Below are 17,391 nucleotides of genomic sequence, written 5' to 3'. Positions count from 1 at the left end.
TTTAACAAAATCACATTGAATTGACTTTCTCACACCAAATCAAATCTCCCTGGTCCCAGTTCAGTTGTCTTTGTCAATATGTATTTTATAAATGGAGTGAATTAACAGATGCTGTTGGAACAGAAGCGCTGGGCTGGCGTTTATGTTTTAGTGCTCTCTCTGGGCAAGTGCGTTGTGAAGGAGCGTTAGACAGGTACCGCGGGATGAATGTCATGCTCCTCGTTCCAGAGGATGCGTATTCTTAGCCTTTTCTCGGAATATATTTTAAGCCTCTCCATGACTCCTTTCTACTCTTTGTGTTTGCTTGTGTGATTTATCACTTATACCCTGAATCTAGGGTTTGACTTGATTAGATACTTTAGTCTGCAAAGGCAAAAATTAAAGCCTCTATATCAAAGAGGAGAGGATTTGCTTCAGCCCTGAGAACCTGACCGTGACCTTTGGAACCCTCTGCCTTATGTCAGTCATCAATGGTACCCACACAGCCTTTAGTAAAAGACTGGGAAATTCTTTGCAAATAGAATATAGGGTTGCAATGTCGTGGAATCACACTTCAGTAGAGTGATGACACCCCGTTTGTGATATGAGGTGGGATTTGGGGGAGTGAGAGAAACCCGGCACTGATATCCGTGGTATAAGAATTGCTTTGAAAGAATATCTCCCGGGACGATTTCTGTATGGCATCATGAATCTTCAAAAGGTGCAATGTATACATATGCCAAGATTTGGGGAGCAATTTTACTTTACCCTTTTTCCTCAATTTTTTGGTGGCTGTCATAGAGCCACCTGCTGGTGAAGACAGGCACATGTTGCTTCTCTCTCAAGCCCTGCTGGTTTTATAAGTTGGTTCTAAGAATGACTAATCCCAAACTTTTGTTTTCATTCTTCTAACCATTCTTTCAATGTGGCTCCCACAGTCAACTCCAAAATTTTATGTGATTCGTCACATTCCTGAGTCTGATTTTCACCCCGCAAAATTAGAGTCTTGGTCCTTTGAAAGAAAAATGGAACATTTATTTTGCAGATCGAATAATTTAGAAATAGATCAGACCTATGTGTTCAGAGTTGTTTCCTTTTGCAACCCTATACATTGTAAGTTTGGGTAATACATTTGAAGTATTCTTAATAACTTCAGGAAAATAGTTATTTCCTCCACTATTTTAGCCACTGTAGCCTATGCGATGGAACTAATCCTTGGGCTGTGTTCACTGTTAGCAAAAACAGTATATGTCATTTCATCTCAGAAGTAAATACCTCCCAGTTCAATGTGTTCAGTACTGCTTTAATAACATCTGCATCTGGTTCAAAGAAGCTCTTTACCTTTGTACAGATCTAATGAAGAGCCTCTGGAAGAATAGATCAATCCATCCATGATCCACGACCTATTTTGGTTTTCTTTGAGCATATTTAAAATTGTGCATTTTGTGCGTCAAGGTTCCGAAGTCAAGTGCTACATGTGATAAATTAGGTAGGGGTCAAAAGTTACTGCAAGGCACTTTTAGAAGATTGTCTATCTCTGAATATGCAGCTCATTCATGCTGAAGTGATGCACTATGGGAATTACTACCAAACTCTGTGCGGCAACATCTGCTCTCCCTAAGTGAGTTAGTGCACGTCAGACATCTTTATGTCAGAATATTGCAGTGATGGATGCAGTCTTCAGAAAATGCTGCATAAAAATCTGGTGTGCCGTTCTGGCCATTAAGTGAAATTACTATTTAAATTAATGGCACTGTCACAGTTTATCTGTGCAAAGAATGAACGCTGATTAGGGTATTAAGTAATTAGCAATTTATCACACCGGAACAAGGTTGATAATAATTAAAGAAGTAATGGTTTACCAAAGAAACTGGAAAGGGAGTCACTTCTTGTTATGAGAGTGAAATCTTGGCTGAAAATTTTAATTCAATGAAACAAAGATGAAGCTCTTTGTGAAAGAAACTCTTCGTTTTTGCTGTGTAAATACAGTTTATTACTGAAATTTTAGCTGACTTATCAAAAGTACCTTAAAGCGATCCAATGGCTGATTAGAAGTTTTGAATTTGATCAATGTCTGCATTTTCATTTTACGGGAGAGCTTCGTGAAACCTTAACGTTTTTTGGGAGTGGTGGGGAAGAAGTTTCCTGCTCTGTAAAGGGCCAGTTTTCAGATTTGATTGTTCCTTTAAAAAGAAACATGCATTATTTTAAGAAAACTTGCAAAAACAAACAAAAAAAAACACACAAATAGCAACAAAGGACTTAAGCTTATATTTAAATAGGTTATCAGAAAGCAAGAGAAAAATGTTCAACGTTACAAACCTGAAACTATGGATTTTTTTTCTTTGTTATTTGTGTGTGTGTATGTGATTTTTACATATCACAGTCAAAACCCACACTGCAGTGATATCTGTGTTGTACTTCTGCTGTGTGCACTTATTTGAGAGAACTTTTCCTGGAAATATTGAAATACTTAAAATTTATTATTAATAAAGCACCAACGAAAACAGCTTCCTTTTAAGCCTGTTACTTTGAGTAGTTTACTTGTAGATAAACATGGCATGTCAAAACTCAGTCATGATCAATGTATATCGTGAATCATAAGTAAAAATTGTTAAATATTGGGAGCTTTTTTAAGTAGAAAGATCAGTGAGAGGGCTCTTTGAAGTCATGCATGGATAAACATCTTTGTTAAGGTATGTGCCAAACCAGTGTCTACTTTCAATTATTTAAAAAATAAAGCACTTAAAACTCAGTCTCTTAATAGAGTGTCTTTCATAATGGAGGTGTTTGTACAGGACCAGATTAAACAATTCAAGACCCCAGGGCTCTCTGAAGTTGAGGTTCTTTATGTTATCAGTCAGGACTAATAATAAATAAACAAAATTCTAATTAAAATAAATCATTCATCTCATTGTGTTGCTTTATTACTAGGTATAAATTCTCATATGATAGCACTGTGACATGGGGTATGGGCACCTTAATTTCTAGCCTAATCTGACTCTAGAGTATTGTTTATTGATTGAGGCTTTATGTCTAAATTTCTGCTGTATCTCTTCTGTAGCATGATCTTAGTGATTTGAACAGAGACAATTAAAATGGTTTTGGGAGGAGAATGGAGGCAGCTTGGTGCCTCAGTCATACAGGTCTTTCATCAACTCTCACCATCAATGATCCTCCCTCCAAGGCCTTTCTGCCATCACCCCCAAGCTCATGCCTGTGTCTAGAAAAGAGTGGCCCAATAGCTTACCAGTCAAGGAGCATGTCCTGTTGGTTTTGAATACCTAATGTAGTTCATGAAGAAAGAATGGAATTCTAAGGAGCAACTATTTGCACCCTAGACAAAGCCAAGTAAAGAGAGTCTCCAGTCCTAGAGTGCTGCAACCCCCCCCCCACTCTCGCTGACCTCTCACCCAGAGGCTGAAGTGACCTTTTCTTCTTTGTGAATTTCTAGAGATTTCTTATTATGAGTCCTACCAGTGAACTCTTCCTCTATCTGCATGCAGACATTTTCCTCAAAAGATGGGCAGGCAACCCTCATGGCAAAGACCAAGTCTTATTTTAATGGAGCTTTCAAGATGTTTGGCCCAATGGAGTGATTTTGGAGCATTTGCTCTTGTAAGTTCTATACCTAATTAGTGTCTGCTGTTCTTGGTCAGAAGGACCCCTCACTGCACATTAAAATCACCTTGGTAGAAAAAGCCACCTCAGGTAGTGTACCATTTCAACAACTGTCTGAGTCTGACATTTTAATACTGAACTTTATAGCAACCTCAGTTTTCTTCCCTTTTTTATTTCATATTCATATATAATGTTTTATTGTTGCAGGGGTGTTCTGTTGTGGCCAGGATTATGTGAATATGTCAGGTACCATATGCTGCTCAGCTTCCAGTGGAGAGTCTAAAGCACATGTTAAAAAGAATGACCCAATGCCAGTAAAATGCTGTGAGACCGAGCTCATTCCAGAGAGCCAGAGATGCTGTAATGGAGTTGGATATAATCCTTTGAAATATGTTTGCTCTGACAAGATTTCAACTGGAATGACGATGAAGGTAATTGATAGAAAACCTCTCAGAAGCACTGATTTGACAATGGAAAGAGAAATACATTGTTCATAACTATTTTTCTAAAATAGGAATATAAAAACTTGTATGTGCATTATTCATTTTCACATTACACCCATATTAATACCGAATGAGTTTGCTGTGATTGATGTTATTGCAATGAATTCTAAAGGAATTAATAATGATTAGTGTTCTCAGGAAGCTTTACCCAGCACCTCAGAACAGTGCAAGTCTGAAGTCTATGTAGAAAGAAGCTGGCCTCCAGTGAACAATACTCTAGATTCAGATTAGGCTAGACCTGGTTCCCTTTCCTGTCTCTGAATAGAGACTAACGAGACTTTGATAGAGAACTTAGATCCAGCAAGTTTGCTCAACTGTTGTGTTGACAGTGCCAGAGGAGCAGAGGCCCCTGTGAGCTGAAGCACTCTGACTAGCCTTGTGAGTGTGTCATGTGTCTTTATGTGCAGAGCTGCTGTGTGCCCGGTTTATTAGCCTCAAAATTGGCCCAGAACTCCAGAAAACCTACCAACTTAAGAACAGATTATAGACTCTCAAAAAGCAAACACCCTACCATACTCCATAGTCATTTGTCATTAGGACTTGACTGAAAAGGGGGACTTGGGTTGTAGGCGGTGGGAGGGCTCTTGCTGGTAGCAACTCTATGATGGTTGTGTGGACACTAAAATTTGGGATATAGAATAACTCTGGAGCTTGTAAGGGCGCCAGCAAACACTCCAATGAATTATTGAGGTAATACATCAGATCATTGAAGGGAATAGATTCTTCATGAAACAAACAGTTATACAGAAGGCTCACCCCACCGCAGAGTTATTTATCTACAAAATTTTTGTCACTAATCTGACTCATTGGATAATTTTAACTAGCCAATTGTATGAAGGAAATGCATCCAAAAGTTTAATTTTTTTCCAGATCTTGTTAGCTTGAATTTTCCCTGTGTGAGGTAGTTGCCATCTGCTTTGTTTTAACTTCTTCTGTCCTATACTATTATTTCACTGGGTCTTAAGAAGAGATGGATGAGTGGAAACAAGACTTTTGGTCGTAATCATAATGTAGTGGCACAAATATTGAATTATAATCTTGTACACCTGAACAATATATAATGTTATAAACCAATATCACCACTGAAAATTTTATTTAAAAAACCGCTAATAACCAAAACTAAGAGGAAATGAAGGTAAATGCAGGTGTTTGATTTGCCATCTTGAAATGAAAGTATTAGCACATTTTCTGAAGCATATTTATTTTTACCACCTTTGGGTGAATATATTATTTTAGGTAAGAGAGAGGTTGAATGTAGATCAATTTTAACTAGGAAAATTATTTTAAAATACATTATGCTATCTCTATAGAGAGGAAAGGAAAAGGAGAGTTCTGCATTTTAAAAATATTGCCTTATTTACATCTACAATTTGGGGTGATTACATATTTCACTTTCTGAGATTAGAACACACTTATGCTTGTCTGTAACAGCAATAAAAATTACCCAAAGATTCACCTGAGAAAAGTTTACAAATATAAATGAGAATAATGATACTGAAAGCTCATAAATTATTCTCATTTTCTAAAGCTTGGATAAGAAATTCTTCTTATAGTTTCCACTTTCAACAGCGCAAGAAGTACAAATTCTCATATGTCTCATGTTCTTTATTTTCTCTAAAACTTGGTTAGAAAAGTGTCATGGTAATAATAGTAAAATAACAACTACTGTTGGTAGGCCATACTGGTTTTTTGTCATTCAATTCAAGCAGCAAATCTGCATATTTTTTTTTTGATATTGTATTTACTTATATATATACAAGGACTGAGTTATAGGCCAGAGGTGCAGGGGGTCAGAGGAATCACCAGAGACAGAGTGGGGAGCAGAACAGGCAGACCAACTGAAACATACTGCTGAGGAGAGCAGTGGCAAGAAAGGAGAGGTTTACCACATCCTGTGGGTCACCTCCCTGGCCAGGGATCTAACCCATGCTGCAATGGCTGCAGACAGCGCCCCAGAGCTGAGCTTTGCACCACCAAGGAGGGCCTGCATGATCAATTTCACTTCCATCCTCTCCCTGATCCAGCTGAGTCTTTGAGAGTTTAAGTGACTTGTTCAAGGTCACAAAACTAGCAAGTAGCAAAAGTGGATTTTGAATACAAGTCTGTGTCATTTGAAAATAACTGCTCTTTTTAGTAGATTAACTACCTTCATTTCTTTTTATGAATTTTGAGACATCCTTTTCTGAACGTGGCAGATGAAAATTTCATTTGAAGGTTGTAAAAACCTACCCCACCCATGTCTAAATAAAAATTTATAACCCCCTTCTCCCTTTCTCCTTCTTGACTTAGGAGACCGGAGCATGGCGGACTGTCTGCCCAGCGTCGACACAAGGCCCAGCACAATGCGGCAGGTGCAACTTCCACTTTACCAGCCACATCTGTGCTGTGAGAAGAGAGCCTCAAAATTCCACGGGGAAGGCGTCAATCGAAGAAATATGCTCATCTGCTGAAGAGACTGTTTGTACTGGAAGTGCAGACACATTCTCCTTTGCAGGTAACAGAAAGTGAGCCGCCTGCCCGTGGCTTCAGCGAAATAGTGTAAGCTACAGAAAATGCAGATTGGTTTCATTCTGGCAGCATCACCTTCTCACCTACTCTCCATTAATTCCATCATAGCTGTGGGCCAGCTAGTGAAAGAGTAAATTAAAGACATATGCTGGATTGGTCAGTTAGTCATTTAGGTTTTATGAGTCTACCTTTAAATAAAGGTATGGTATTTTAAATTGATCTGAGTGAACGAAGAGCAGAGAAATAAATAAGCTATGTGTCTTTTATGGTATATCATCATTGGATTTTTAGTGACCCCCAATCTTTCCCTCTAAAGTTTGAATGCAGACATTTAATATATGCAATGGGCCCTCTCTGGTGGCACAGCATGTTAAAGTGCAGCGCTATGAAGCTAGCCACAGCAGCTTCAGCAGGAATTCAATCTTCCACAGGTTCAATCCCTGCCAAGGAGGTGACCCATCTGGCACTGCAGACCTCTCTTGCCTGCTGCGCCCCTTAGTAGCGAACTTCATCAGTCTGCCTGTGTTGCTGTCCTTTCTGTCTCATTGCCCCCTCACCTCTGGCTGTACCCCAATTCTGTATGCAGAGATAAGTAAATCTTTAAAAATAAATAAGTAAATGCCATGAATGAGAGTTGCCATATTGTGTGTTGAAAAGAGGAAAAATGCTGTCTGCAGCCATACCTAGTTGCAAAGAAGACTGGAAAATAGGGTCTTTAACTAGGAAATCCTTGAAAAGGACACGAAGGAGATCTTGGGACCCAATGGTAGCTATGACATGTACTATAATACCCTCTTGCCTGAGAAAACAGGTGGAATATAAGCTCTTACACTTCTGTAACTATTTAAGTTTTGAGTTCTTCCACACAACGTACATGTATACTCATAATCACACAGTTGAGTAAGTGGAAGATGAATTTAAACAAATGTTTAAGTAATTTTTGTGGTTTTAATTAGATTGGTTGATTTGGAGCTTGACTTCAGTTCTGGTTTGGCAGAAGAAGGAAGGAGCATGAAGAAAAGTGTGCATTCATTTTCATTCACTTACATGGCATCATGATAAATTAGTTCCAAGTCATGTCATCATAACTACATTTTAATTTATATAATATTTCCATTGAGTAATATTAGAGATATAGTAATTGGTAGAATTTATAATAATACAACAATAAAATATGTTAACAAACCTGTATCAAGCAGAAGTAAAATAATATTAATCTGACTTGTGAAGCTGTGACATGTTCCTTGTCCAGTGTTTTTACTTTTCTACCATTTCTTTTAATATACTCATATTCGTCTGTTCCCCAAAGGTGAACCCTATATTGTACAACTCCTTAACACTAAATCTAACAAGCGCTTTAAATGGCTTTATGACCTACTGACTGAAGATAATCTTTATCTACACCATCATTTTACATCCTTGCCAGTATTTTGGCAGGACAGGTTCTCCCCCTTAGGTGGAGCCCCCCCCCCCCAGCACCCAGGCCCCCAGAGCCTTCCACCATCATCCATTGTGTACCCCTCCCCCTCCTTATTTGAAAGCCACAGATCCATGCTCCATTTTCAAGGGCTGGTTTCAAGTTTGTCTTTGTCTGATCCCTCGTTTTTTCTACTTGTCACCTTAAAGTAATACTATCTACTTAAATGTTTAAGCTTTGATACTCATTTGCAATATGATGATTTTTTAAAAAAATTAACGCCATTGGATTTCTACCTTTCCAGATGTGAACCTGGAGCCCTGTGCAATGTATGAGTATAGTGTGTCTATTTGGAATATCTATGGACGAGGATTTAGCAAAGCCATAAGGGCCAGTGCAAGCAAAGACATGTCTCAGGGAGTGAGTTCCCCAACGAGGATCAATATGGATAATTGTGAAGATGCGATAGTCTTAAATTGGAGGAAAACTGAACAATCAAATGGTATTAAACTACTTTTAAAATAGAAATAACTGGGGCCTCCATGGAGGCACAAGGGATTAAGTCTCAGCACTATGAAGCTACCTGCAGCCAGTGCAGCACAAATTCCATCCCTGGCAGGGAGGTGACCCACATGGTGCAGCAGACCTCTCCTGGCCTGCCCACTGCTCCCCTCAGCAGTATATTTTGGTAGATTCACCTGTTCTGCTCCCCAGTCTGTCTCTGGTGAGTCCTCTCACTGCCCCTCACCTCTGTCCTCTACCTCAGTTCTTGTCTGCATTAATAAGTCAATCTTAAAAAAATAGAAATATCATACCCCATAAATCAGAAAATTGAAATGAGACACAACCAACATTTATTTGGCATGCATCACCTAACCACTAAAAAGTATCTGCTGACAAAGGGAATTTTTAATACATGCCAAATGATCATTTTATGAAATAACTTTCACACATTTATAGCCAAAAAAAAAATTAAAATCCAGTATATCTGAGTTCCCTTCATACAAATAAAGCCAATTAAGGGAAGATAAAATAGTTTTAATATGGGAAGTAAGTTTGTTTGGCAATGAAGGGAAATAAACATAAGTGACTCTTTAATTATCTATGTCAAGAATACGTCTTCTTCATAAGAGTGAGTATAATTAAGATTTGCTTGAACATAGCAAAGTAATAGCAAATTACAATCAAATCATTGTATTTTACCCCATTTCCTTGGAATACTGAGACTTTTTTTTTTTTGCCTGTAACTTTTTTTTTTTAATTGAGTAACATTCGTTTACAACGTTGCATATGATTAAGGAGTACAAGATCATATGTTATCACACCATACCCATCCCCATTCACCCCCATTCTCCATGGTAGTCATTTGGCACCCTCCCTCCCTCCTTTCTCCTCCACCTCCCAACCTTCTCTAGTAGCCTCAATATTCAGTCAGATTCCTAGGGTTTGTTTTGTTTCAGTTTTGTCGGTTGCTGTGTTTTATTTCTTCATAGTCCACATATGAGTGAAATCATCCAGGGAATACTGAAACTTTTAAGTTGTTTGCAAATCATTCAGAGGATTGTGATACACAATGATGGACATTTCTCTGCCTCTTTAAGGTCCTATTATTTACTTCATTCTTCTCCAAGATGGAATCGAATGCTCTGAGGGAACATTGCTGAGCTTCTCTGACACAAAGGGAATCCAGCCTTTTCAGGAATATTCCTACCAGCTGAAAACTTGCACAATTGTGCGCTATACTGCCAGCAGCAAGGTAAGAAGGATTTGCCTAAACTCTGAGCAGACATTCCAGCATGTAAATGATGCCAAGATCTGGGCTCTGAGTGATTTGTCCAGTGACAGAAAGGCACTCAAGTGTCATCTCAAGTGAGGATGGATATGCCTGAAAGGAGATGCCGTGGAAGGGATATTCCTCCAAATATCAAATTGCCTTAATGAGTAAAAAGAAAACTTGAATCAATATTATCTTTTCTTTTACAATTGCCCCCCATCAATTGTCATTAGATGATCTTCTAGAAATCCATACTAATTCCCAAGCTCTTCCTTAGTTTAAGGTTTCTACTTAGCTATCCTTTCAACAAAAGTTGCCTGACCTTGAAAAAGAGAGAAAAGGACAAAAGAACCTAGCATAGAAAGTAAATGGTGTCAGATCTTCTACAGCTGCTTTCCAGGAGCTGTGAATGTTCATCTCAGGTAAAAGGGGTCAGAGTGGAAAGTAGAGATTGGGAAGATGCAACAGATATGCCTCAAAGCTGCAGGACTTGGTGCCCCACTATATGTAACAAATGAAAGGAAGAGACCTGGGTATTTTCAAGGTGCCTGACAAGAGCACTTTATAGATCATGGTGCCATTCTGCAAGAGAAAAGTAAAGAATAAGTAGAAAGGGAGGAAAGTAAATAAAAAGTAGAAAAAGAAAAAAGGGAAAATCAGTAGAAAAAGAAAAGTGAAATATAAGAAAAATATGTGATACTTTATAAATATTTATTTGAAAGAAGGAGGAGATAGCACACAGATTGAAGAAGTGCTTTTTGACTCTAACTAAAAACGTCTAGCGGGTTGCAGAAAAAGTGACTGGTGTTTTCTGGAAACTTCTAAAAGGGAATGTGAGCAAGGAGTTTGATTATGGTCATCAAAGGAGAAAAAAAGAGAGCAAAAGAAGGGCCCATAGATGTGAGCTCCGGGAGCTGTACCACATGGGAAAAGGCAAGTTCAGACGGATGACGAGGAAGAGACTATGGAACAATTTAGGAGGAAAATGGAGAATCCAGTCACAGAAGTCAACACAGTCATGAGGAAATCCAGGAGAAACACCTACACATGACAGCTCGTGTCCTTGGGGTCTTGCTGATGCTCAGGAGAGCAGCTGTATCACCCACTGTGGAGGAACCTTGGGACAGGTGATGGGGCATAGGGCCTGAGCAACACCCCAAGAGGCGTCCCCTGAGCTGCCAACATCGAGACAGATGGCCACTGACCAGCTCATCAGAAGTGATGGGTGGCGGGTCCTGCAGAAGACTTGTGCTTTCTCCTCAGACACAACTCAAACCCACCATATACCAATGTTTGCTGAAAAGGAGAAATGTGTGTGAAAACTAATTTTTTAAAAAAAGCAGTCAATTCTTTTCCAAATTCAGTTGTGTTTTCCCTTCTCACGTAGTTCATTTTCCGAGATGTTGATGCCAGCCCTGTGGTCAGCCAGAGTGCCTCAGAAATGTGCAGGAGGCACTGGCCCTTTATAATGTTGAATGCACCTTCTATGCAAGCTAGTTCAGACATGGGTTTTGCTCCATATTTACTGGCGTTTAAAATGTACCAAATCAGGCTGTTAAAATGCAAAGACACTGATGGGGCCATATGGAAGAGTTATCAAGAGTTCTCTAGTAAGACAGTCTGCCAGCCAGATTTTACTTGTTTAAACTGAGGGCTGCTCTCTGCCGTCAGAATCGTTGTTGAATCTGTTGTGATGAATGGTAGTCTGAGACTTATGTAATGTATTCAAGGTCAGCTTTCATTGTTCACATAGCATGGGAGGGAAGGAGTAAAGCCCCTCAGAGCCCTGCTAATGATACGCCAAGCCAGACAACAACATTTTAAAACAAAAGTGACATTCTTGTGGCTCAGAATATCTTGTGTACGATTACATCAAATCACTCTTTCCTTCCTGTGTTTGCAGGTAGTAGTGACTACCAGCCAAGGGGTTCCACAGAGCATCCTGCCCCCAAGAGTCACAGCCCCCAGGGTGGGGGTCCTGCCTCTGAACTGGAGCGTCCCTGAGAAGCCCAAAAGTGAAAGTACTAAGTACCAGTTTAGGCAGGCGGGGAAGGGGCTCATCCTCAACATCACACACAGGAGGCGGCACATGGTCACAGGTGAGGAAAAAGGAGGAAAACCTCCAGGAAGAATCTGTTGTTATTGGGGTGGGGTGGGGGGAGAGTGGCAAAGCCTCCCAGGGGTGTGCATTTGATATATGAGGTCACATCGAAAGGACGTGTTCTCTTGACATATGGTCAGGTTCCACTTATCCATGCTAATAGAAGAGCCCACACTGGCAGCAATAAGCCACAACAGCAGATAACTTCAGAAATAATTTATATTTGGCTTTGATATGCATTATGTGTATGGTTTTTGCATCAGTATTAACTTTTTTTTTTTCCAGACAAACAGTAAGAAGCATTTTCATTCCCCAAGGATATACTCATAGATAATGGGACTAGGCTAGCCAAGAATATACTGGAAGGCAGGGGAAAATCAGCCAGAAGCTAACATTTATCTATCAAGTGTGTAATTAATACACAGAATAGATGATAGTTGACTGGCTATGACAACTTGGTGTTATAATAATTTGCAATAATTAATAGTAAGTGTATTTTTACTATAACATTGCTTATTATAATCAATTTTAGTAATACAATGATAAAGCAGTATAATAGTATGTTAGATAAACATTAGCAGTGATTAAGTAATAATTAATCTGTTTGAGCTTGAATGTCACTTCTGAAAAGAAGAAAAGCATTTCCTGACTTAGCAGTCTAGAAAAGTTTCTCTGTCACACTGCCTTTTCACCTTCTTTTATGTCCATCATAATCATAGTCCTCTCATAATCTGATATCTTCAGTGTTTATTGTTTGTCTTGCCAAGTCTTCCCTGCTGGAATGGAAGCCCCAGGATTACAGACCTTTTCTGCCTAGCTCAATTCTGTATCTCAGGTATCTAGACAGGCCTTGACACATCAAAAGATACTAAAAATGATTTGGAGTATGAGTAGATATGGCATGTGTCAACAAAGTCCTAAGTATGAAGTATATAGTGTCTCATTTCATTCTTATCACACCAGTAGAGAGAACTATTACTCCCATTTTACAGAAAATAAACTTTTAGAGATTTAGTATCTAGTTGCTAATTTGGGCCTAGGAATCAACCCAAACCTTTGTGTATGTTGAGATTTGAGACCACAAGGAAGCATTTAGAGTCTTCTACTTGTTCCCTATTGCAGCAGCCTGTCTCCAAGGCCTCATGAGCTGATGCCCCCGGTCCCCTGAGCCCAACTCCAGGGACGCATTGATACCAGAAATACTTGGAAGAGTGTGCTTGATTTTTCCTTAGAGGAGGTATGGGCTGTGCAGCGCATGCAGAAAAGTGAATTCCTCTGAAACTTCATAGTTCCCTGGCATGCAGGCAAGCATTCACTGACAGTCCGCTATGTTTCCAAAGTGCCATAAGCCTGCAGATGGTGCTTCAGAAATATTTACAGACCAGCACATGCATTCCTCCTCTGAAGGCCTGGAGCTAAATCGAGAATAAAGGGGATGAAGAAAGTCCTCATTAATTCAGATGATCAAATTTGTTCCTTTATAGTTTTTTCGCCGAAAATGAAAATCATCAGAAGTGATTGAAATAACATAGTTTTACATAGTAAAACCACACACTTATATACTGCTTTACAATTTTAAAGATCCAGTTGTATTTTGACTCATTTAATTATGAAACACAGGGATGAGGGAGTGTGTCTTTAATGCTCACAGTTCAAAATGTAAAGGAAAACAAACATATGCAAAGCATTCCGTTGTGGCTACACCAGCCATAGGAAATCAGAGCACTGTTTCATTACACAAAATGTGTGTTTCTACAGGCTACACTCAGGACAGTTTTCCAAGTACTCTAAAATAAAATTGCTGCTCTGAAGAATCTCCCAGAAATAAGAGATGTCAGGGTGCTGGAGAAAACCCCCTCCTTTGGAGGGTGCTTCTGTGGCTTCAAGTCATCAAAACGTCATCAGGCTGGTTACTAAATGAAAAATCAATTTACTAACAGATCTGTGGAGAATTTTCCTGATTGTAAATTCTAAAGTACAATGGAGCAGACTGGGGTTAGTTATCCTATGTTTTAAAGACCGAGGGCATTCTGGGGGTGGGGGGAGTGTTCTTTACAGGTGGGGATACGCTCAGATGAGCATCTCTGATAAAAAGGTCATGTTCATTGATAAATTTATACCTGGATGAGACCCCCACCAATACTAATTCTTCTAGACCATAAAAGTGGAAGCAGTGATTACTATTCTGGTTAGGAAAAGGAGCAAAAGACAACAAACTCCTAGGGCCTTCTCTAGCCTTAATATAATCCGCGTGCTTTAACTAATGGTAATAGTAATAGACTTGCAGTCTCAGTTGACCTTTGGTTCACACCAAGGTCACACTTTCTGGAGAGGTCTCTTCTGAGCATATTGAGAAAGGTCTAGCTAACTCTTCTGAGGAGATCAAGCCCACAGCAACACTGACAACCTAAGGAAAAGCTGCAAATACAGGATAATTGGTGCAACCACTGAACTCTGTGCAGGACACGGCAGGTGGACATCAAGAGAATTATGTGACGTGGACAGTGGCATCTCATTAGACTTCTGGAGTTCAAGCAAAGGCACATAAGATTTTGTACCAGGAAATGTTTCACAATAAACTGGTACACAGGAACAAGGAATTGTTTTCTTTTCACAATATTTTTCTGTTTAACCAGCCTTGGCTTTGAACTCTTGCTGCTTGGCATTTTTCAGACACCAGCACTGAAATGCCAATAGACCATGTTCAATTGTGGTCTCCAAGCTAACAAAATTGATAGCTTCCTTATTGTAATCATAATACAATTGCCAAGATTTTTCTTAAAATCCCTTCACTCTCCCTCTTCTGCCTTTTGTTGTCATTTTTAATGGATATTTTTCCATGTCAGAAAAGATTTCATTCACATAGCTTGATGCCAGCAATTGATTTCATAAAAATCAATATTTTAAAGTTTTTCCACATAATTTTACTTTTCTACAAATTCATAAAATGGAAATACAGCTTCAGAATTCATTTGGTCCCTCCATCAGTGCAGCTTTAAATAGACCTAGAGAATGCTTCACTTAGGCTTCTAGCCCTGAAAAGAGATTTCTTGTTGAAGGGGGAAGTAAGGCCTCCATCAGAAAACCTCACAGGTACAGTCTCTGCGTGTGATTTCCAGGGGCTGCGGTTATCAGCAACCTGTGCACGAGTTTCATCTGCCAGGGGAAAGGCACTTCCATGCTTAGATAACTGGCCACATTCAGTACTCAATGATGGAAATAACTATTCTATTGAGCTCATGGAATGAACAAAAACAATCAAATCCACTTCACATTCTAGCTCAAGTGTTGGGTTGAAAAGCTCTCTGAACCTCCTGAGGTAAAAGTTTTGATTTTGTCTTCATTTCCCAATCCCTGGCATTCCCGGAGTACCAAGGGAGCGCTAATGAAACCATAGCGCTAGTCATCACGGAGCCTGCAAATGTAAGGCCTCACAGCGGCAGAAGGGAAGCCAGCACCTTGCCCCAGCCCCATTGTCTCTGTGCTTATTTTTAATTACCTCAAAGCTTTAGAAACATGATCCTGTAAATGCTTTGTGGGAATAGTGGCGAATGCACTCATGATGTGAAATCCATAAATTGCTTATAATCCTCTCAAGATGTTAAAAAAAGCATTAAGTAATTGAAGACAGGAAGTCCTCGGTTAATTATTTAGAGGTGTTATCAATGCTTTAAGTAAACTGAAGCATTCTCTGCTATCTCACTGAGCCCAATACCATGGGGACACAGGACGAGCTGCCATCATCGTCTCATATTCGCTAATGCAAACAGCGCATGTCAGCTTGTCAATAACAGGCCTCTTCCTGCCGTTACTACTAAACATGGCCCCCGACCTGCACAGAACAATGGCGATCGCAGGGACCCATTGTTTCGCTTTGGGTGACGGCTGCCTTGCCTCTACACCAACCTCCTCACGTGGACCTTGGGGTGGGGGATTAACTCCATCTGGAAGGGCCACTGAGAACAGGGTGGATGCACCGTAGCCTTTCTGGTAGCAGTTCAGACAAGGGCTAGTGTGTCTTTACTACGGGGGAAGTGTTTTCACGATTGATTAAAAGTTGTTCAGGGTTGCATTTTACAAGGGAAGGCCCGCCAGCCTTAAGTTAGCAAGGAGAGAATTTGCCTTCCTTTCCACTCCTCTTAGAAGATCATGAAAACCTTTTGTGCTAAAATAGCACAAGCCCTAGCAAGACAGGTTGTAGCTGAAAATGTGCTGAAATGGACAGTGTAAGTGTCTGTTTGATACAAAAGAGAATGTAGTTGGACTATTAATATCACCAAATGTGATTTTTTTTATAAAGGAATTGCTTTGTACGATTTTTTAAAAATAATTATTTCAAAAATTACTTTTAAAGGAATTTTATATTTTGATACTCCTGTGTCCCCAGAAAATCCTGCGCTTGCTCTCCTGGCAATTATTATACTGTATGGCAATATTCTTTTTTTCTCATCTCTGTGCTTTATTAATAAGTAAAACCTTTTAAGGGCAGAGAAAATGCTTCCTGGTTGCCATTGTGTCTTCTATTCTGTGATAGGGATTGCAGTTCTTAAGAACTACTGAATTCAGAATTATTTGTGAAATGAATAAACAGCAAATGAGTATCAGAACGATGAGATCTATGTCAACTGGGGCTAAAAACCACATTGTGAAACACACTTCAATCAGTCTCAGCAGGATAGGCTATATCTATGGAGGGCCCCGGACCAAATTGAAAATTTTTCAGAAATCATTAAGAATTTCAATACTGGCCCTCCCTGGTGGCGCTACAGGTTAGGATGCAGCACTGCAAGCTGGCCTCAGCTGCTTCAGCGCAAGTTCCATCCCCGGCCCTGGCGGGGACCCACATGGCGCAGCAGACCTCTCTCCTGTCTGGCCCGCTGTTCCCCTCAGCAGTGTACCTTGTCCATCTACCTGTTCTCCTCCCCACTCTGTCTCTGGTGAATCCACTCACTATCCCTGCACCCCTGGCTTGATCAGTATGAATAAATAAATCTTTAAAAAAAAATTTCAAGACAGTGAGAGCAGAACTTTGAGTCAAGCACAGTGCCTTTCTACCCTGGGGCACAGGTCTACTCTGGCCCTCTGGATTCATGGGAAGTCTGTTTTTTTAATTGAATCAGAGAGGAAGAAAACTGGGAGACAGAATGGCAAGAGCAACCTAAGAACAGCTTCGAAGCTGCTTCTACAGGTGTGTGTGAGCGCCAAGCTGCATTGCCCTCCCAAAGCCTGCCTACCGGCCACCAGGCAGGAGACCTGTGAATGGAGAGATGACAAATCAATTTATTTTTACTTTTCCATCTCTGAGGAAAACTGTGTGTCTGACTATTTGCCAAGAAAAAAAACGAGTCAACCACCCTTTCTTTTCTTTGCCCATTTTTATGGATATAGTATTACAGCCAAAGATTTATAGGCAACACTTACTAGAAACTGATATTTAAAGAAAACATTGCTCCCAGGAACCCCAGTTGTTCCACAACACAACCCTGGA

At 39.8% G+C, this 17,391-nt stretch overlaps 1 protein-coding gene across 1 annotated transcript in view; it reads left to right on the top strand.

The window, feature by feature from the left end:
• USH2A (Usher syndrome 2A (autosomal recessive, mild)) overlaps nucleotides 1–17,391 on the top strand; it is a 589,735-nt gene that overhangs the window by 457,741 nt on the left and 114,603 nt on the right. Inside the window, 5 exon segments of the mRNA XM_004685238.1 lie at nucleotides 3,808–4,031; nucleotides 6,393–6,597; nucleotides 8,333–8,530; nucleotides 9,630–9,784; nucleotides 11,706–11,901. Of these exon segments, the coding sequence (XP_004685295.1) occupies nucleotides 3,808–4,031; nucleotides 6,393–6,597; nucleotides 8,333–8,530; nucleotides 9,630–9,784; nucleotides 11,706–11,901 (978 nt within the window).

Source organism: Condylura cristata, unplaced genomic scaffold, assembly GCF_000260355.1.
Source record: "Condylura cristata isolate star-nosed mole 26May11 unplaced genomic scaffold, ConCri1.0 scaffold00018, whole genome shotgun sequence".
NCBI lineage: Eukaryota > Metazoa > Chordata > Mammalia > Eulipotyphla > Talpidae > Condylura > Condylura cristata.
The sequence above is the reverse complement of the archived record's forward strand: the minus strand, read 5'-3'. Positions and strand labels throughout refer to the sequence as shown.